Consider the following 16,571-nt stretch of genomic DNA (forward strand, 5'->3'; position numbering starts at 1 on the left):
TGTAGCAAACTCTCCTGAGTTCTATGAGTCATTCTAGCGAATTATGGAACCGGGGAGAGGGGGGATTGTGAGATCCTCTGAATTTCTATCAGTCGGTCAGAATCAGTTAGTTCAAAGAGCAGGTGGCCTAGGCAACCCCAAACTTGCAGCTGGTATCTGCAGTGAGGGCAATCTTGCCTTGCTGGTTCAGTCAGAAGAGCATACGACTCTTGATCGCGGGGTCATGAGTTCGAGCCCCATGTTGGGTGTAGAGATCACTTAAATTAAATAAAATTTTTAAAAGGTGGGTGGGGAGGCGCCTGGGTGGCTCAGTCGGTTGAGCGTCCGACTCTTGACTTCAGCTCAGGTCACGATCTCACGGTTTTGTGAGTTCAAGCCCCGCGTCGGGCTCTGCACTGACGGTGTTTACCTGCTTGGGATTCTCTCTCTCTCTCTCTCTCCCTCTCTCTCAAAAATAAATAAATACATGTTTAGAAAGAAAGAGGAACTGTACCTTTCACCTGTGGGTGGCATCTGAGCTGAGTCAGGGTGATTAGTTTTACAACTGTTTTACAATATCCCAGGGGATCCTCCTGGATTATCTGGGTGGGCCCTAAACAGCAATCACAAGCTGTTTTGTAAGAAGGGAGGCAGAGGGAGATTTGACGTGGACGGCACTGTGGTCAGTGAAGCAAGATGCTACCCCACCGATTTTGGAAACGGAAGAAGGGGCCAGGAGCCAGGGAGTGTGAGGGGTGCAGGTCTAGACACTAGAAAAGGCAAAAAGGCTGATTCTCCCCTGGAGTTTCCAGAGGGAGCCTGGCTCTGGTGACACCTTGATCTTGGTCCAGGAAAACTAACTTTGGACTTCAGATTTCCGGAACCGTAAGAGGATGGGTGTTGTTAGTAAGCCATCAAGCTGGCGGCCGTTAGTTACAGCAGCGCCACAACACTCATACCCCTCCAAGCTGACCGCCTGGAAATTCATCAGTCTGGCCAGCAGTCTCCTAGGCAGGTTGTCTGTCGGGGACAGAGGTGGCTCCTGAGCCCGGTTAGTGCCTCGCTCTGGGCGAGCAGAGCACCCAGTAGAGGAGAGCACCCAGAGAAGTGTTGGGGTTCTCAGCGAGGTATCCCCTGGCCAGGGGGTCTGGGAGCTCCCAAGCTGCCCAGGACCAAAGGCCACTAGCCTGTCCTTCCCCTCAGTTGGACCTATCTCCACTGGAAATTCTGGGAGAGCCCCCATGTCTCCAGGACAGGAGCAGGAAACTTTGGGAGTGCAGGGTGAATTCAGATCAAAAGTCCCCAGCTGCGAAAGCCAGGCTCGGTGCACCCTGCACCCCCCAGAATGGGTTCAGCCATACTTTAACACCCCCTGCTTGCAAAGACCTTCCTTCCCAGGTCCTCCCGTTGTTGCTCGAAAGGCCATGTTCTCTGCAATGTATTTCCTGATCGCTCCAGCCAGTGGTCACCGAACCTAGGTGCCCAAGCCAGAAAGGACTTGCTCTTCAGGCCCGGGCAGCCCCTCTCCCACCTGCCTCAGGGCCTTGTCCACTCCTTGGAGTCACTGATCATAGCATTGTTCCAGTGCCCCGCTAGATCAGAGCGCTCGGTCTGAGTCATTCCAGTGTCCCCGGTGCCCTACAGCCGTCCTGGCCCAGTACACGTTACGCCCTGAGTTTTGGGGCACCATAGGACCGGGAGGTCACTGACAGAGGTCAGGGTCACTCACAGGGATAAATATCAGGGTCTCTGAGATTAAACGTTGAACAGCTCACCAAAGCCATGAACCAAGATTCATTTCTCAAGCATTTATTGATGCTTCCTAAGGGCTGTGAAGACAGCTCACAAAACCCCCGTCTGTAAGGCTTCCCAGTCTGGGGGGAAAAATGCAAGAACACCAAACAGCTCGTCCCGAGTTGCCCGGTTTTGGCCGGGGAGGGAGGTGGGGACAGTGGGCCGCCCGCGGTTTGGGTCGGGTGGAGGCTCGGTTATGACCACCTGAGGGCCGGCGGTGAGGCTGGAGCAGAGGTCCCAGGGCCTGTACCTGACAGGACTGGGCGGGATGGCTCTCAGTAGCCGTGGATGGGGGAAAATGAAGAAATCGATGGCGGTGGGCGGCGCCGGGAAGGTGAACCGCTCAGGGGACCGCCCGCCGGGCGGTGGGCGGGGCGCGCGGGGCACGGGGCGGGGTCAACAGCTGCGCCTCTTCTCACAAATCCAGTTGTCCCTCTCGTTGTCGCACGGTGCATCGTTCCACATCCCAGTGCGTAGCATCATCACGCAGTCCTCGCGCCCCATAGAGTCATTGGGCTCCCCCAGGTTCCAGTGGCTGCGGAGGTTTGTCGGGGGGCTGTTTCTGGGAGTCTGAGGACGGGCCTGGCGTCCAGCCCTGAGGATCTATCCTGTTTATTGCTTGGGTCCAACCTAGACACTCCGAGGGTCTAACTTGAGCGTGCACCTGGGAGACAGCTTTCTAAACTCCCGGAATTTAAACCCTCCGCCAGGTCCTGGGGTCCAGCCTGCCCATCCCCACAGATCTGGCCACAGCACTGCCCCTGGGGTCCGACCCGTCCCTCTCCCCAAGTCCCTTCCCTCACCTGAAGCTGAGCGGGACTCCGTCTACCCACTGGTAGCCCTGGATCTGGCGCGCGCGGCGCACGGCCCTCAGGCCCAGCCAGTAACCGCGGCCGCGCGTGTTCTGACTCAGGAAGCCCTGCGCGGGGAAGGACACTGAGCCCGCGGGGTCCGCCTCGCCCCCGCCCCGCCCCTCCCAGGCCCCGCCCCCTCAGGTGAATTCCGCCTCCCTCCTGGGACCTCGGAGGGGGGGGGAACTGCCCACCTGCTCCTCCAGGTCCCCCACTATCACCAGATGTCCGCCGGAGCCCGCGCAGTTGCGCTGCGACTCCTCCCACGTGGCCCGCAGGATGGAGAAAAGGTAGCAGGAGCCCTGGAAGGGCAGCCACGATGCGGGGCACTCCTCACAGGAGCCTGTGGGATGGCGAAGGTCAAAGAGGTGAATTGCCCCCGGGGTAGAGCAGACGGAAAAAACTGGGGGGAGGTGGACCCCCGAGGTCTAGGGGCGGAGCCACAGAGAACAGGCCAAGGTCAAAGGGCAGGACGGGGCGCATCCCGAGGCCCACACGTAGGGTCCACTTGTCCCCTCCTCTCTCCCCTCTGTCTTGCTCACTGTTCCCCAGCCGGGCGGCCTCCAGAGCCCTGAAGAGCTCACTGCGGATGTCCTCGCGGTCCCTGCTCGCTTCAGCCAAGCTCTGGGTCACTGCGAGGTCAAGGGAGTCCAGATTATGGCTCAGGTCAGGGTCGGGAGTAGGGTCATGGTTAGGTAAAAGTCAGCATCCACGTCCGGGGTCATGGTCATGGTCAAGAATGACATCACCGTCAAGGACTGTTACAGCTGGTTGGGCCAAGTTGCGCTTGGGGTTAGGAGTTGGAGTCGAGATCAGAGTCCAGCGGTCAGAGGTCAGGATCACAGGATAGGGTCGCGGTAACCCTCTTCAGGATAGGTGTTAGTATGTGAATCAAGGGTCGAGTGACAGCCCGGGTGAGGGATCAGGGGTCGAGGCAATGTCCAGCTCTCACCGCGATCGCTCAGTTCTTTGAGGGCACTCTCCTGCTCGATCAGCTTCGCCTGCGCCTCCCCCAGCTCCGCGCGTGCCTTCTCTAGCAGCGTCTGTGTCCCCGAGCCTGGGAAGGACGGAGGGAGGATAGGCGCGGGAAGTCGGTGACCAACCTGCCCCGCCCCCACCTGCCACAGACCATCCCGGCTCGCCGCCTCCAATCCCGGCCCAAGCCCCGCCCCCAGCACACACGTCTTACAGCAGCTGTTGCAGGCTCGGACCTCTGCGTTCAAAACACCCAGCGCCGCCTTCTGCTTCGAGGCTGGAATGACCCCCGCACGGCCCCCACACACTCCAGGTCATCTGCGGGGACTCAAACAGGACACCCTCCCCCACTCCGGGGCCAACCCCTGGGACCGAAGGGGTCCTCACCCACCCACTACCCTGTCTCCAGGGTCCTAGACACTCCCGGCCCTCACATCTGGGGGGGGTGGGGGAGGAGGCGCTAAGAGTCACCGAGTCACCGTTCTGCACGCACCGTTTGTCCTCAGCAGGTCCTGGTGGCCGAACAGCGCCCCTCGCTCTGTGGAGGCTGTGGAGAGAGGCTCCTGCAGGCGGGGCCGGGGCCTCCGGAACTCTCCCCTTGCCCAGGGGGTGCAGGAGCTCCCGTCTCCGGACGCACAGAAGGGACGGGCAGGCGCACAGCACATGTGATGTGCGCGCGCGCGCGCACACACACACACACACACACACACACACGCCGAGGAGAGACATGCACGCATATGCATACACAGGTGGGTGCACACAGCTCAAAGACATGCACAAACTCTGTTCACACGTGTTCACACCCCCGACCCAGACAGGGGTCCGGGACCCAGCTGGGGGCGTCCTGAGACAGAGGGAAGGTCTATGTCCCCCCCGGGGGGCCTCATTACACGGTCACTCACCCTTAGAAAATAGGATGCTCAGAATGAGGGCCCACAGGGCTAACGCTGCCACCAGCACCAGGGCCAGGAAGAGGAGTCTCCGTCCCCAGCGTCCCCAGTGCCCTGGGATAACACAGATGGGCTCCGTGGGTCCCTCCTGCACCAGGACTGCCCTGGATCTCTGGCCCCCCCGAGGACAGAGCCCTGGGTGCTTGGGTTCCTCCCAGGGAACCGAGATTCAGAGAGACGAAGCAACTTGCTCACGGTCACACAGCTTCTAAGTGGCAGAGTTAGAATCTGAACCCAGGTGCAGCTGGTTCTGGCGCCTGTGATGTCTCTTCTGCACCCACTGCATGGACCCGCTCTTGGCTGTTCCCCTCCCTTCTCCCATCAAACCCCAAACCTCTGGCCTGAGAGACCCCAGGGGGCCGGGGAGGCTGTCTTTTTGCTCATACCTCCAGGGACTTCCTCGAGCCTGCTGTCCCACTTGCTGTACCCGGCAGTGTCCATGGTGAGCAGGCGCCCAGCCCTGGGCACAGATATAAATGTAGCCCCCTGCTGGTCCCGCCTACTCTTTTCCTTCCTTTCCATCTCCTTCCTCTCAGTTCCTGGTACCAGGGACTCCTGGACCAATCACAGTGCAGGGCCCTCTCTGTTCTGGGCTGGTTTAGGGATAAGTGTGAAGTTTGTGTGTGTGTTGAGGGGTAGTGGAGTTAGAGGTGAGGGGTAGAAGGGCCAGAGGGAGTGGAGAGGGGTGGGGAGTGGTGTGTGTGTGTGTGTGTGTGTGTGCGCGCACGCACGCACGCAGTTCCAGCCTCCCTGGCCCAGTAGCTGCAGCAACATCTCCCTAAGGATACTGAGGGCTTCATTTTGGAGCTCACCCCCATCTCTTATAGGTGTGGGGGCCAGACCCCTTCCCAAGAGGAGCAGGTTGAACCCAGCCAAGTTCTGGCCCTGAGAAAGTCTCCTCAGGCCTGGCCCTCCAGGCCAGCTCAGCTTCCTTCCTCAACTCCCCTGCAGGTGCCTGGAGGCTGGATTTGACCCCCGATTTGACCTTGACTCAATCCTTCTTGGCCAGAAGGGAGAACACAGACATCTGTTGGGTGGTGGCCAGCTAAGCTTCTGCATTGGGTGAGTGGGGATGTATGTGTGTAGTTTCTGGAAGCCTCAGCTTCTCTCCTCTGTGCAAAGGGGGACAGTGAGGGAGACTGACATGGCCTCCCCCCGAGGGATGCCAAGATAAAGACGTGAGCTTATGCATGTCCACCCCTGAGCACAAAGCCCACCAAATGTTCATTCTTTCAATAAATATTGGGCACCTACCTTGGGCCAGGCATCAATCTAGGAACCGGGCACACATCAGTGCCCCACCCAAACAAGCAAATTCCTTCCTTCTCAGAGCAAGCATTCCAGATGGGGGTAGAGAGGGACAGACAACGAAATAATGAACATAACGAAAAAGTTAAGTTGTGTAGCCTCGTGGTTCTTGACCGGGGGCGATTATGCTTCCCAGAAGACCCGCGGCCATGTCTGGAGACATTTGTGACTATCACAGTAGGTGGTGGGTGGAGGACACCCACAGGACACCCCCCCGGCCCCCCGCCAAAAACCATCGACTCCCAATGTCCATAATGCTGAGGGTGAGAACCCTAATGTCATATATAAACAAGCTCTTAGTGCCATGAAAAAAAGAAGATTAAGTCAAGCAGGATAAAAGGCTTGGGGTGCCGGGGAGGTGGGGCGGGGTGCCAGGGCTGGGGCAGTAAGTGCCCTTCACTGAGGGGGACAAATGTTATCTTTTTTATCGAGTACTTCCCTCATTCCAGCCCCCCTGGTAGATGCAGAAACACACTCCACCTTCCCAAATCCTCTCAACAACCCTCAGAAATAACAAACATTATCCGTATGTTATTTAAAAATTGTATTTGCTGCCCATTTCCCTACCTTGTTCCAGAAAGACATGAGAGAGACACACATGATAAAGTAAGATGAAAAGACAGAGAGGGGCGCCTGGGTGGCTCAGTCGGTTGAGCGTCAGACCCTTGGTTTCAGCTCATCTCACAGTTTTGTGGGTTCAAGCCCCACAGGTGGCTCGAACTGGCAGCACAGAGCCTGCCTGGGGTTCTCTCTCTCTGCCCCTCCCCTGCTCGCACTGTCTCTGTCTCTGTCAAAGTAAATAAACTTAAACAAAAAACGATGAAAAGACAGAGGATTTTTTTTTTTTTTTTTTTTTTTTTGAGAAGGCAAAGGAAGACTGAGAATCAGGAAGGGAACAGGAATCTAAGAGAGTCTGGTGCACAAGATTCAGCCAGAGGTGCCGGGCTCTTGATAAATGCAGCAGGAAAAGTAGGGTCAGACACCTGGAAATGTGCAGCAAATTCTTGGAGCGGAATCTCTCCAACAGACGTGTAGACCAAGTCCCCACTGAACTTTCCATAAATATGGTAGCAATATTCTACCACTGGGTCAAAGTGGACAGCTTCGTGGCCAGGCAGGGCTTTCTCGAAAGCAGACTTACCTTAAATGAACGGCTGTCCTCACTGTTTGTGGGTGTTTTTAGCATGTTTCCCGAAGCAGTAACTTTGAGACCATGGAGAATCTGGCTGAGTGAAGGGTGAGACGAGGGCTTCGGTGGGTACCTGGGGTCTGTCATTGGTGCTTGGTCTCTCTAAATAAGAATCCTGAGCCGAGAGGAAATCATTTCAGTGGGAGAAAATGGGCCTCGTACAGAGTAAGATATAAAATCTCACCTATGAGCCAGATAACCTCAGGCAAAGCACTTACTCTCTTGGTACCCCATTTCTTCATCGTTACCATCAACAGGTGATAAAGCTTTTGTCAACCCAATTTATTACGTTTCTGTGGCCATGTAGGAGACAGATGGGGAAGGGGCAGAGAGAGGGCAAGAGAGAGAATCCCAAGCCCAAAGTCACACATCACGAGCTCATGAGCTGAGCCAAAGTCAGACAGTTAGCCGGCTGAGCCACCCAGGCACCCCAAATGTGATTATTTTTAACTTGAAATATTTTGATTAACTTTTTCAAGTGCCTGAAAACAAAGTTTTGTTGAGGTATCACTGACATACAATAAGCTGTCCACCTTTAAAGTTTACAATTTGATGGTTTTGACTAAACCCACGAAACCATCACAATCTGGAACGTGAAAGCACCCATCACCACCCACGTTTCTTTGCGCCCCCTGGTCAGCCCCCCCACCCCCAATATCCCCCAGCAACCACCGATCTGCTTTTTGTCTTTAGATTCGCTTGCATTTCTCTGGAATTTTGTAGAAATGGCAGCATACAGCCTCTCGAGACTGGTTTCGTTTGCTCAGCATAATTATTTTGATTCATCCATGTGGCTGCATTAATACCTCCTTCCTTCTTACTGCTGAGTAGAATTTTGTTGCCTGAATATGCCAGCTCAATTATACGCTCACCTGCTGGTGGGCATTTGGGCTGTTTCCGGTTGTGGCTACCATGAATAAAACTGCCGTGAACTTCTGGGAGCAAGTATTTTCATGCACGGACGCTCTCCTTTCTCCTGGGTATATACCCAGGAGTGGATGGTTGCGTTACATGGGAGGTGTGCGTCTCAGTTTTTAAGAAACTGCCAAGACGATTTTCCAAAGTGGCTGTGCCATGTGTCAACCCGACCGGCAATGAATGAGAGTTTCGTTTCCTCTGCGTTCTTGCCAGGACATGGCATGGTTAGCCTTTTTCATTTGGGCCATTCTGTCATGTGCGCGGTGTGATTTTCATTTGCGTTCCCTTGATGAATAATGACGTGGGGCATCCTTTCACGTGTTTCTTTGCCACCTGAATATTTCCTTTGGTGACCTGTCTCTTCAGATCTTTTGCCCATTGAAAGAAACGGATTGCCTCGTTGCGTCTGAGAGAGCAAGATGGTCACCGGCAGCTTTACTGGAGCCGAAGAAGCTGGGCCAGGGTTCTCGTTCTTGCTGTGTCTGCTCGGACTGGCACAGTCTGCTCCAGAAATACGGCTCAATATGTGCCCGCCAGTGTCTCCGTCACTATGAAGTGAAGGATACAGGCTTCACTAAGTTGGATTAAGTGAGCTTCCTTGAATGGATTATCCAAGATAACTACCTTAATGCTCACTCATTGTACATGTATAAAAATACTTCAAGGAGGAGTGTTTTTTAAAACTGGGTTGCCGGGACCCCTGGTGGCTCGGTCGGTTAAGCATCTGACTTCGGCTCAGGTTATGATCTCACGGTCTGCGCGTTCGGTCTGAGTTCGAGCCCCACATCGGGCATTGGGCACCGGGCTCCTGTCAGGCTCTGTGCTGACAGTTCAGAGCCTGGAGCCTGTTTCAGATTCTTCATCTCCCTCTCTCTCTCTGCTCCCTCCCTACTCATGCTCTGTCTCTGTCTCTAAAAAAGAAATGATCGTTAATTTAAAAAAAAAATGGGTTGCCTATTTTATTGTTTTGAGAGTTCGTTAGAATATGCTGGTAACAAATCTTTTATCAGATATGAGGTTTTCCAACCTTTTCTCCTAGTTTGTGGCTTTTCTCTTCATTCCCTTAACAGCAGCTTTCAAAGAGCAAAGTTTTAAATGCTGACAAAATCCAATTTACCCATTTTTCTTTTATGAATCTTGCTTTTGGCGTTCTAGCTAGGGGAATCTTTGCCTAATCCAAACACTTCTCTCATGCTTTTTCCTAACCGTGTTAGGTTTTGCGTTTGGGTCTTTGAGACAGTTGGGAGTTAATTTTGAGTCAGGTGCAAGGTCTTACAATTGAAAAAAAAAAATTTGGGGGGGTATATTAGCTTGAAACGTTGTTAAACTAGAGGCAACCCGAGGTCTAAAACAGTATAGGAGAGCGATAGAGAGCCGGGCTCTGGAGAGAGAGGAACCTGGGGTTGATTCTTGGCGGCGACATTGTAAGCCTCAAATTCCTCCTCGGTAAAACGGAAGTAGTAAAGGGCTGTCAGCACGCTATCCACATCCCCTTGGCTTTGACCTCACTCGCTGTAATCTCCTGGAATTCTTCGCCTGAAGAGTTTTTTCCCCCTCACCCAAGTGGAGGGCAGGCTGGGAGTGCAAGCAAGTGAACGCTCTGGGGTTAGGAGAGCTCTGAGCCACTTCTTCCAAACTGCCTTCCAGCGATGCCCAGTGGGATTCAGCCCCAGCGCCCACCCCAGTACCCAGCACCGACTCTTTCCCATCCCAGTCCCATTTCCCTACTTTCCTCCCGGGGCCTCTAGAATCACCGCCCAGGGAAAGGACACATTTTCACGTTCTTAAACTCTGCTTCTGGGGTGACCCCAAGACTCCTGGTCTGCGTCCTGAGATCCGCGGAGTAACTCACTCAGCCTGGCGGGGACGCGTCAGAGGTAGCTGTTCTGGCCGGTGCCAACATCGGCTCGCCGTCGTTGCCATCCAAGGTCAAGCGGGACCCCGAGTGAATGGAATTATCCACGTTCGGGGAGAGCGTCGGCCGGAAAAGATTTAAGAATTGTTGATTTGTGGCTCGTTTCCCTGGGGGGGTGGGGGGTGGCTGGTGAGCGAAAAGTATGACCAGCAAGACGACGATAACCCGAGATGGCCTCTACTTGAAAAATCCTGGCCACTAATTCCCCCCACCCGGGCACACCTGCCTTTGTGCGACCGTGACTCCTCCCAACCGGAGGCGGTGTCTATTCTCCGCCCCTCGGCAACGGGCGTCATCCCCGTGACTCGCTTTAACCAATCGGTGGGCGGCGGCGGCGGCACGTGACTGGCCAGGTTGGGCTCCAGCATGCCTTGCGGCTTCCGCCTTGCCGCCTTCACGCCGCCGGCTGCCACGTCAGGGAGCCTGGCTCGGCCCCTGGAGGCTGAGGGGCGGCGAGGAGCGGCCAGCGGCCGCTTGGCCCTTCCAGCTCTTCTGTCCTCCGAATCCAACGAACCCGCTCATTCCGGGCGAGGCCAGGAACAGAGCCGCGCCAGCCACGCCGCGGAATTGTGAACACTCGCAGAGGGCTGTTGTTGGGAGCCACCGATTTGGGGGTGGGGGGTTGCCCCGCAGCCGCTCACTGGAGCAGCCACGGGCCTCGACGGGTGCACCCGTGGGCCCCCGAGCGGACGCTGCGGTTACGATGGGGTCTGGGGTGAGCGGGGAGCGACGCCCCTCTCCGCAGGCGTCCCGGGAAGGCGGCGGGTGTGTCAGAGGACATTTCCAGACACAGGACAGGCAGCGCTTTTTTACTTCCAGCATCAGCATTCTCGGAAGCATGACTCTCCAGAACCTCGGCCCCCGCTCAGGCCCCGGGGCGGCCATCTGGCTTCTGCCCCGCAGCTTCCCCCAGTGCCAGGGCTTCCCTGCTCCAACCGCTTCCTCACGGAACCCGGGATCTTGTGGATTTCTGGGGGTGCGTTTACGGAAGCGGCCACGTCCAGCTTCCTGCGGCCTCTGGGACGCCTGCTCACGTGCCTCGCGAGCTGCTCTCTGTCAGACGCCTTTCTAGGCACTGGAGATTCAGCAAGGTCCAAAATGGGCAACAATATCGGTTTTTATGGAGATCACAATCTTGGGAAAGGAAAGACCGTAAACATATGGACAAATATGCGCCGGGGACCCAGCAATTCCACTCCTAGGTATCTACCCAAGAGAATTGAAAACACGTCCGCACAAAACCTTGAGGATGCATGTTCACAGCGGCATGGTTCCGAATAACCAAAAAGCGGAACTGAGCCGAATGTCCGTCAACTGGTGAATGGACAAATACAGTGCGCTATATCCATTCGATGGGGACTATTCAGCCCTAGAAAGGAACCAAGCGCCGATAGGTGCTATAAAGTGGATGAACCTCGAAAACATGCAAAATGAAAGAAGCCAGACACAAAAGGCCACAGATTGTGTGACTCCATTTTTATGACGTGTCCAGAATAGGGAAACCTATAGAAACAGAAACTTAACTGGTGGTTGCCTAGGGCTGGAAGTGATGGGGGAAACTAGAAGGTGATGGTTGGGGCGCTGGGTGGCTCCAGCCCCGTGTCAAGGCTCTGTGCGGACAGCTCGGAGCCTGGAGCCTGTTTCAGAGTCTGTGTCTCCCTCTCTCTCTCTGCCCCCCCGCCCCGCCCCCCATGCTCTGTCTCTGTCTCTCAAAAAAATATATAAATAAACGTTAAAAAATCTTAAAAAGAAAAAAGGTGATGGTTAAAGGGTACATGAATTCTTTATAGATTCATTCATTTTTTTTTTTTTTAATTTTAGAGAGAGAGAGTGTGTGAGTGGGGGAGAGGGGCAGAGGGAGAGGGAGAGAGAATCTTAAGCAAGCTCCAGGCTCCGCACAGAGCCTGATGCAGGCAGGGTTCGATCCCATGACCTGGGGACCATGACCTGAGCTGAAATCAAGAGTGAGCCTACCAGGTGCCCACGGGTACATGGGACCTGGGGATTATGAAATGTTCTTACTTTGGTTGTAGTGACGGATGCAGAATCGTGTGAATATAATAAAAACCACTGAATGGTAAGGGAGAATTGTGTGGCATGTGAACCGTATTTCAATAAAGCCAGGAAAGAAGGGGAAACATCGAAGCAGAGATCTAAATGAAGTAAGGGAATGGCCCTGAACATACTGGAAGAAACACACGCCAGCCAGAGGGAGCCCCGTGGCGACAGGAACGTGCTAGGGTGCGGTGAGCAAGGAAAAACCCACAGACTTACTCTTGTTTACGTAACACACACCCATTTAATGACTCCTAGGGCCCAGGAGCTGGGAGTACAGTCAAGAATACGAAGCCAAAATTTTAGCTGTCATAGAAGTCAGACATTAAACCGAGAATTCCAGTTACTACATTACTAGAATAAAATGTCCCATAAATTCATTTCTTTTTCTAATTAGTGGCTTTCTCCCTTACTTATTAGCAGGCAGCTCAGATTTTCTCTCTTGTCTCTTGAGTTGTCCAAGAATTTGTAGGGGCCCGAAAAACCAAATGTCCGAGGAGAGGGAACAGAATGGCCCTTCCCCTCAAATGGAAATTGGCTTATCTGTCCCCTCCTGTACAGTTTCTCTCCAAGACATATGGTGGTGCTACTGAAGCCTGGTTCCCGTGGTCTGATCAGTGAGTGATACAGACAGCCTTTCTGGGCCCAGATACCCGCAGGCCAATGCTGTGTTTCTTTGCAGGAAGAAGATTCCAGTCCTTCTACCAGCAAGTGGCCTGCTACCCCCACCCCCATCCCTGGTACTCATCCTCGTAGGTCACACACAGCAGCCCCTCATTAATTCATTCAACAGATTTGACTGCTAGTGTGTATCATGCCCTGTTGAAGGTCCTGGCCGTGGAATGGTGAATAAGGCAGCCAATCCCAGCCCAGATGGCTCTAAACCTACATATTTGAAAAGCAAAACTTTGGGGGGAAATCCAGGTAGGAAAGGTTTCTTTTTAAAAATTTTTTTTTCTTTTTTATGTTTTATTTATTTTTGAGAACGAGAGACAGAGCACGAGCGGGGGAGGGGCAGAGAGCGAGGGAGACCCAGAATCGGAAGCAGGCTCCAGTCCATCAGCACAGAGCCCGACGCGGCGCTCGAACCCACGAACCACGAGACCATGACCTGAGCCGAAGTCGGACGCTTAACCAATTGAGCCACCCAGGCACCCCAATAGAAGATACTATTTTTAAGTAATCTGTACACCCAGTGTGGGGCTTGAACCTATGACCCTGAGATCAAGAGTCTGTCAGTCACATGCTCCACCAACTGAGCCAGCCAGGCGCCCCTGTCTTGTGTTTGTTTTTAAAAACTGGGGCGCCTGGGTGGCTCAGTCGGTTGAACGTCCAACTTCAGCTCAGGTCACGATCTCACGATCCGTGAGTTCGAGCCCCGTGTCAGGCTCTGGGCTGATGGCTCAGAGCCTGGAGCCTGCTTCGGATTCTGTGTCTCCCTCTCTCTCTGACCCTCCCCCGTTCATGCTCTGTCTCTCTCTGTCTCAAAAATAAATAAACTTAAAAAAAAATTAAAAAAAAAACTAATTTATCGGGGCGCCTGGCTGGCTCAGTTGGTTAAGTGTCCGGCTCTTGATTTCAGCTCAGGTCACGATCTCATGGTTTGTGAGTTCAAGCCCCACATCAGGCTCCGTGCTGAGAGCTGGAGACTGCCTGGGATTCTCTCTCTCTCTCCCTCTCTCTCTGCCCCTCCCCTGCTCTCTCTCTCTCAAAAAATAAACTTTAAAAAAAACTGATTTATCAAGTGAAATCCTTAACTCCTTCATGTTCAGTCTCTTGTTCTCTATCTCCCTCTTCCTTCTCTCCCCTCTGCTCCTTAGTTCAAGAAAGTCTTTAAACTTGGAGCTACTTTTACTGCTTCTCATTGAATTTCACTGTGGCTTCAGATGGTTTCCCAACTCCCGAGATTTTGAGTATCCACTGGATGTTGATACATTCTTCTGTTTCGCTTTCCTGTAAATTGTTTGTATCCTTCCTCCATTGTTTCCAGGAAGCGGTTTGTTTTTTTCTTATTCATTTGTAGAAGTTCTGGGGGGGGGGGGGGCAGGGCGGTGCCTGGGTGGCTCAGTCGGTTAAGCGTCTGACTTCGGCTCAGGTCATGATCCTGAGGGTTTGCAGTTCGAGCCCCGCGTCGGGCTCTGTGCTGCCAGCTCAGAGCCTGGACCTACTTCCAGTTCTGTGTCTCCTGCTCTCTGCCCCGCCCCCTACTCACCCTCTCTCTCAAAAGTAAACATTAAAAAAAAGTTTCATTTACAGAAGGTCTGTATGTATCATGGATAAGAGATGCGAATATCATCCTCTGGGTGATGGCTAGTGTTTCCATCTTCCTTATGGTGTCTCTGAGTGCTTGTCACTAAGTCAGACTTGGTGGCTAGCTACTCTGAAGCAAACGAACGAGAAGACCTAGTCTCTGGATATCAGTAACCCAGGGTCTCGCCAGGCAGCACGTGAGACTCGCCGTCCTGTGACATCGATGTGAGTCACACACAACGACACCACGTACGGATGTTTAAGTACGTGTGTCACACACCATCACAGAGCTCGGAGTAGATGCCCATGACACAGAGCGGGGAAGAAGTCAGGTGTCAGAAGTCAGCAATGCTCAGCAGACAGTTCAGGACTGAGGAAGTCTTTTCCCAAAAAACGGGAGGGTCTTGCTGCTTTTCTCAGAAGTCCCCTTCTTCCGAGATGCAAGGCTCGTGCTTCCTTTCTCATCAGAAACGGAGCCCGCGTCAACAGGCACCGACAGCTGACTTAGCAGCAGGATTTCACTGTGGGGCAGAACTTTCTGGGAGGGCACACCCTCCTTCTGGTGCTCTCCAGGACAGCAGTACTCAGGAGGGGCGTGGGCTCAGTGGGAGGAAACAGGAAAAAAAAAAAGCCGCAAAGGATTGCACAACCTCATCCGAATAAGGTTCTTGGGAAAGGGGGTAGATAGGATTGATTCATCAGCCCTTACGGAGGGAGAAACAGTGAATGCTCTTTGGAGGAGCAGAGGTGGCCTTCTGGAAGTGGGCATCGAGGACACATCCACTGGCGAGAGAAAAAGGAAGGGTCTGTCATGCAGAGGGCACGGCCAAGGCACAAGAGGCAGGAAGTTGGGTCTCTTTTGTATGTGGCTGGGGCTGAAGCTGCCTTGGGGAGCCAGGGGAAGCTGTCCAGCCCAGCGAGGCAACCAGAAGGCGACCCACCCCTGTCCCATGCCCAAAATTCACTGAAAGGGGAATTAAAAGGAAAGGGAGGTTCCTGGCATGAAGCTGGCCACAGACCTTTAACCACCCAGACCCAAAAGAGCCCTGGACCCAGAAGAGGGAAGGGAGACCCACTGGGTTGGGGTGGGGAGGCAGAACATGTGACCAGGGATTTGAAAACAATGTCATGAGTCTCAGAAGCACAGGGAATGTGAGGACCACTGGAGGCATCAGACTCAGCCTAGAGGATCTGGGAGGGCTTCCTGGAGGAGGTGGTGACGTCTGGAGGAGCCAGAATTATTCTGGAGGGGATGTGTGGATGAAGGAGCGTCCCCGCTGTGATATTAGCACGTGCAGAGTTTGGGAGTGGGACTCTTGGAAAGGCTGAGACTAACTCAGGGGCAGTAGTCTGGTGCTGGACCACACAAGGACTCAAATAGCAGGGACCAGGGGTTTGGACTAAGCAGGGGCACCTGGGGGGGGTGCTCAGTCGGTTGAGCATCCGACTTCGGCTCAGGTCATGATCTCGCAGTTCATGGGATCAAGCCCCGTTCCAGGCTCTATGCTGACAGCGTGGAGCCTGCTTGGGATTCTCTCCCTCTCCTGCTTCTCCCCCCCCAATCACATGCGCACGTGAGCACACACACACACTCTCAGAATAAATAAACTTAAAAAAAGAAATACGTAAAAAATAAAGTGGGAAGAAGGCAGAAGTCCCAGGGTTCAGCTCCAAGGCTAAGACCACTCTGTGGCTTCCATTTTCTCCGGAGAAGGGAGGCTCGCCACTCCCCAGGGAACCTGGCTGAGTGCAAAGGCTGTGTTAAGCATTGGCTGTGGCTGTCAGTCTTGGCTTTGCCTTTTTCTTATGAGAAAACGTGAGCACACACAAAGGTATGCAGAGAAAAAGTAGAAACACAAAAACCCACGCGATCTCCACTCGGCTTCACCAGGTTTTGACTTGGTCACATATTTCGGATCCTCTTAAAAGGAAATAAATTGTGCTCTCTCTTCCTGATCTCCGCCGTAGCGGATCAAGGTGAAAAGGGGAATCCCACGTGCGAACTTCTTATCTGCAAGTTCTTGCCTCAACCTCTGTGGTCGGGGGGTTGGTGGGGGGGGGTTGGGGAGAGGGGAGACAGACTGACTGGGGTGGCCAGGGTGCTGGAGCAGTGCACAGGCCAGACCCCCGTGCTCTCCAGAGCTGGATATGCCGTCAGAGCCTTTGGCAGCAGGAGAAATGAAAAAAAAAGATGGCCGTGCACTGCACAGTCCGTGGGGTCAAGGCTGAAGAAATCCCCGAGAAAGTTCTAAAGATGTGGGAGCATGAGTTGAGAAATACTAACTTCTCCGGCACGAGAAACTTTGGTGTGGGGATCCAGGAGCGCGTCGATGTGGGGACCCAAGCACCGGTATGTATGGCCTGTGTGGTGCTGAGTAGGTCGGGCT

The 16,571-nt window shown here is 53.9% G+C and overlaps 1 protein-coding gene and 1 long non-coding RNA gene across 3 annotated transcripts; one reads left to right on the top strand and one right to left on the bottom strand.

The window, feature by feature from the left end:
* Positions 1–1,772: 1,772 nt before the first annotated feature.
* On the bottom strand, positions 1,773–5,077 carry CLEC4G (C-type lectin domain family 4 member G). The gene is made up of 9 exons (XM_027050306.2): positions 4,936–5,077; positions 4,502–4,603; positions 4,093–4,146; positions 3,814–3,876; positions 3,577–3,681; positions 3,167–3,256; positions 2,819–2,967; positions 2,577–2,692; positions 1,773–2,308 (listed from the first exon to the last, which is right to left on the bottom strand). Exons 1-9 carry the CDS (start codon positions 5,069–5,071, stop codon positions 2,170–2,172), a joined length of 954 nt encoding a protein of 317 aa, XP_026906107.2. The 5' UTR covers positions 5,072–5,077; the 3' UTR covers positions 1,773–2,169.
* LOC113596578 (uncharacterized) lies at positions 1,827–8,713 on the top strand. Of its 2 annotated transcripts, XR_008297306.1 has the most exons (4): positions 1,827–2,992; positions 3,752–4,348; positions 5,501–5,611; positions 8,331–8,713. It is a non-coding gene; the product is annotated as an uncharacterized LOC113596578 (long non-coding RNA). The 2 variants fall into 2 exon arrangements; XR_003417359.2 differs by lacking the exon at positions 3,752–4,348 and having other exon boundaries at positions 8,331–8,705.
* Positions 8,714–16,571: the final 7,858 nt, after the last annotated feature.

This window comes from Acinonyx jubatus, chromosome A2 (assembly GCF_027475565.1).
Source record: "Acinonyx jubatus isolate Ajub_Pintada_27869175 chromosome A2, VMU_Ajub_asm_v1.0, whole genome shotgun sequence".
Lineage (NCBI taxonomy): Eukaryota > Metazoa > Chordata > Mammalia > Carnivora > Felidae > Acinonyx > Acinonyx jubatus.